General features: G+C 36.4%; 1 protein-coding gene across 1 annotated transcript in view; it reads right to left on the minus strand.

The window, feature by feature from the left end:
• Positions 1-5,098, minus strand: part of LOC106534425 (retinal guanylyl cyclase 2) — a gene marked incomplete at its 5' end in the record, with an annotated part of 34,953 nt that overhangs the window by 23,792 nt on the left and 6,063 nt on the right. Inside the window, 2 exon segments of the mRNA XM_014031049.1 lie at positions 2,692-2,841; positions 3,668-3,823. Coding sequence (XP_013886503.1) covers positions 2,692-2,841; positions 3,668-3,823 — 306 coding nt within the window.

Below are 5,098 nucleotides of genomic sequence, written 5' to 3' on the forward strand. Positions count from 1 at the left end.
GTTGTGTTATGTGTGTGTAGTGAATGTAAGCGGGGCTCAAAGTCCCCTTGTTTTTGTCTCTCTCTCCCTCTTTGTGTTGGTGTCATTGGAGTCCTGATTCACACCTGTTTGCTAAAAGGGGGCGGAGTCATACTTGTAATAACAGAGTTGACCTCTATGAACAACAGAGCTAATCAAGCCTATTGTTAGTCGATGGCCCTCTTTTGCATGTGACCAACCTGTTTGTCCATGTGGAGGCGGAGCTTATAAGGCTGAGTTCACCTGAAACTCATCAGACTGAAGAAGTCTCCTGGAGGAGAGATGAAATGTTTCACTAAAGAAGATCCATCCAGAGGAACTACTGATTTTTTCTTTTTGATTTTTCTACCTGGATTAGAAGCATCAGGACATTTCTGTCTAATATTAAGTCATTATTGGATGTAGTAGTAGCTCAAAGTAATCTTTACCACATAATCTGATATATTGCAGGGACATGCATCACATTATGGTTTAGTTTTGTGGTGATAATACAGCACAGTTTGATGAATTGAAAAAGTGTATTTTTAGGGTAGAGCAGAGTCAAGAGTTCATGCTGGAAAAGAGGTTCTTCATGCTACAGTGTGGTAGACTATTGTAAATGGGTCTAGTCACTAGGTGGAGAAGACCCTCCCAATAAATGTGACATATTGATATCCAGACTCTGAAAAGATTAATACTAACAACATGGAAAGAAGTCATAAAAACAAACTAGATACATATTTTATATTTGTGATTTTGTTTGAGATTCTTTAACAAAACATTTTGGTCCAACTGAAGCTATTTGTATGACTTTATTCTTTGATATTAAATGTTCAAGTCTAAGTCTGAATTTGTCTCCTGGTTTGTGTCTCACTTCTCAGTAAAAACACGTTTCTTACAGGGTTTTTCTTTTCATGAAATAACAAGAACCTTACTTTTTCTCTTGGGGCCTGGTGTCTCTGATTCTATTGTTCTCTCTCTGACTCCATTTGCATCTGAGGATTTCTTTTACTTATTCAATATCGTCACGCTCCGATATGATTCAAAGTGTCCATGTTCTGAAGAGTACAGAATCATTTTGTCTGCTAATTTATGAAGAAACGCATCCAAACTAGTCAGGAGAAATTTTCTCCTGCAGCAGGACAATGAGCCAAAGCTCACTGTCAACAAAACAAAGGACTTCATCAGGGTTTAGATTGGCTGAATCACCAGAAGCTAACAGAGCATTTCACCTCCTGAAGAGGAGACTAATGGGAGAAACCCACTGAAACAAACAAGAACTGAAGGAAGCTGTGGTAAAAGCCTGGAACAGCATCACAATGTAACCGTTTGGTGTTGATGGGTCACAGACTTGTGGCAGTCATTGAAAACACGGGTTCTGCCACCAAATATTAAATGGTATTTACTTTAAAATGATTTGTTCTTTTACTTTTGTTCATTGTAGCATGTACCAAGGGTAGAAACAGAAGGGTGATCACTGTTTCTGCACTCTGTCACACTTTTGCCAAGTTGGGGACACTAATCAGATTTGAACTGATATTTATTAGACTCATATACACCAGTGTGAAATCATATGATGGAACAGTGAACTTCCGATATCAATGAGTACTCCAGAAAAGATAAAAAATTTTGGCTTTTAATTTTTTTTCCAAAAATATAAATACAGATTTCCCATTGTAGGCAATAATAGACACTAAACGACTTGAGTTGATAGATGAACTGGAAAATAAATAGGTCAAATCAATACTAACAACATGGAAAGAAGTCATAAAAACAAACTAGAATAGTTCCTGGAGAAGTTATGAAAGGGCTTGCTATGTGCCATCTACTACCATCCCAAATATGAGCAAAATATGTCTAAAAATGGCTGTGCTATGGTCAATTTAGCATTTTAGGTGTGGCAGCCATCTAGGATTACTTTTCAGCTATAGCATGTGACAGAGTTTACTCTCAGCTACCTATATACCAATTGTTAGCTCAATATGTCAAAAACTGTCTGAGTTGAAGCCCTTTTTTATGATCAAAAACATGTATAAAGGGTTGCCTTCAGGCCCAGGCCACCCTTGATAAAGAGATCTGCAATCTCAATAAGATTTACCTGGTTAAACTATTCTAAAATTAAATTAAATTAAATTAAATTAAATTAAATTAAATTAAATTAAATTAAATTAAATTAAATTAAACATCTTCAGTGAATAACGAAATAAAGTGAATTTGACTTGCTGCTCTAGTACCTTTGGAGGGGATTGTATATTTAGTGGTTATGGTAATGTAATACAAATACATCTTGTGATCTTTAACAATTTATAACAATCAAAAAATTTACATCTGATCAAATGGCACAGAGACAGGCCAGGTTGTTCTCTGTGTTTCCTGTTGTTGCAATAAAACTCAGCTGATCATCTCACGGAGTACCTTCATTCTTGGACCACGTATTTCTGTCTCTGTTAAATAAATATTACCATGACAATGAGAATGAACAGCAAATAATATTTTCTTTAATTCTCATATCTTTTCCAGATTACAGCTAAAATTGCATCATTCTGAAGAAGCTAGTGTTTAGAAGTAAACAGATGAAATGCTTTGTTTCAGCTCTATCACCTCTTTAATCTAACCATCAAACATAATCTGGGAAGGGATTAATGAATTTAACAGATTGTTTTCACAAAATATGTATTTGAATGTGTTTCTGACCTGATTGAAACCCTGGAAATCAAAGCCTCCATCTGACTGGAAGAGATGGCTGCCTGTCACCCAGTGCCCGCCCCCCGCCTGTCGACGCTCTTCCACAGCTTTAGCAACAAAGTACACCATATTATAGACTGTCCCAAAAACTGGAGACACCTGTGGAAAAAACCCGGGACAAAAGATTTCAATGAACACAAACTCTGATTAGACATCAAGAGAAAAGATGATTAAACTCCAGCCTCTCTGTCCAAAATGATTTTTCTTTAATAACCTGATGAATCTTTGTTGTCCAGCTTCAGCAGATCTGTTATAACGTGAATATTTGGAGAAGTTACACTTGAAAACAGAAAAGTTCAAATGTTTTAGTCTTCTAGACACCATTCCTGATGGGTTTGTTCAGACTGATTTCTTAGAGTCTAGATTTCTCAGAATTTACAGTTAAAATGAATGAATGATTAATGACAGTAACAATATTTATAAAAATGGTATGCATTCACTTTCCATCTATTTTAAAAATGAAAACAGTTCTCAGCAGATCTACACATAATGCATCCTACTGTCATCTATTCCAGACAGAAACGACAAATAAAAATATCCAACATTTGACCAGAATCCCCTGTGTGGTCCAGCTTTATCGGTTCTGAACTCCGTAGCATGGAGTTCAGCAGAGACCAGAGATCAGTGAAATCAGACCAAATGAACCAAAATTCAGCTCAAACACAAAACAATCGTCCTCTCTCCCCATCGTATGTTTCCTGTGCTCTCATGGTAATTCTCAGCTGAATCTGAGCTGAGAATGAATGAGACAAATGAAAGAACAAGTCCATCTGACCTGAAGGAAACCTCTTCTATGTTCTCTAACTTAAAGGTTTCCCTCCTATGATGAAGGTGAACCTGTGAACCAACGGCTCAAAGCCCTGCTTTGCTGAGCCACCCATCCTGTAAAATGACTTTGTTTACATGTTGATATTCGTTCTCTTACCTCTGTAGCAGCAACAGCAGAACGGATCTCTCTGCTGAGTTGAGCCTGATGAAAAGCTTCATAGAAACTTTGATCAGACGCCATGGTAATGGTCAAAACAGCACCGTAGGCATGGCGTAACTGTGTGTTGTTAGTCAGCTGGTGAAACGTTATGTCCTGATTGAACAGAGCACAGAATCAACAACAGCTCTGAATCCATGCATCTATATTCACTTTCTTTACCCACTTTTCCAGACAGGGTTTTGGGGGAGCTGGGGCATCATGTACAAGACTTGCATGATTTTTTACTGAATAAGGTCAAATCCAGAAAACAGCATAAACACAAAAAAATCCAGATGTATCAAACCGTGTGTATGCCAGAATCCAAGCACATTTGTTTTGTACATCACAATCAATGTGGAACTGAATGGATCACAATGTGGATCATGAGACTGCACCCCTGACAAACCTTCATTTGCACAGGTTAAATAGATGCAAACAATACTTCCTGCATGTTTGTGTGATCCCTGCAATCAGGCATTATTTCTAGATTCAGGAAAATAACAAATTAAATATAATGTGAGTGAAAAAATGTCCTAAGTGGAGGAGTTAAAATGTGTTTGTCACACACAAAGGATGAGTGGGTGTACGTGTGTGTGTGTGTGTGTGTGTGTGTGTGTGTTAAGCTCCCACTGTTGTTACTGAGGGCATACCCAGTACAGCTCTCCATTCTGAGCCTGGAAATATTAACTTTGCTCATGAATTACTGTAAATCCAGAGGAGCTCAGATGTTTGGTGGAACATACATCTTTATTTAATAGTAGACATGTAGAAACGAGCTGCAGCACTTCAGTGTAGATTATATAACATTTCTCTGTTTAATTTTTATTTCAACTAACATAGGTTTGTATATTTTAATTTAATAGTATATGATTTTTTAAAAAAATGTGTTATCTTTATTTGTTGAAGACTTTTAAAATCCAGAATATCCAGGCTTTTTTAAATTAAAGCCTTTAATACAGAGCAAGCTGTTAATTATAGATGAATCAATAAAAATGAGACAGTAAAACCTTTTAAATGATACTCAGGTATTCTCACAAATTATAATTCAACACTCTAATAAAAAATTCTCACAATTTGTCTTCATGAAACTGGATTGTGGACTCTTCAAACATCCTCCCTCTTGTTCCACATAGTAGGAAAATGTATTACTGGTTTTCTACATTTCTATTTAAAATTTCAACTGTAACTAAGAAAAATAATTTAAATAAAACATTCCCACATAAAGATTAAAATGTATATAATTACACAAAAATACAAAATACACAAAATTCACACTCAATAACAATAGTCAATGTCATTTACTACTTTCTACCTCTGTGGGTGGATGCAGTCAGACAGATGGACGGACATGTATCTGTAGGTGTGTGTGTGTGTGTGTGTGTGTGTGTG

The sequence above is a fragment of the Austrofundulus limnaeus genome, unplaced genomic scaffold (assembly GCF_001266775.1).
Source record: "Austrofundulus limnaeus strain Quisiro unplaced genomic scaffold, Austrofundulus_limnaeus-1.0 Scaffold1169, whole genome shotgun sequence".
Classification (NCBI taxonomy): Eukaryota; Metazoa; Chordata; class Actinopteri; order Cyprinodontiformes; family Rivulidae; genus Austrofundulus; species Austrofundulus limnaeus.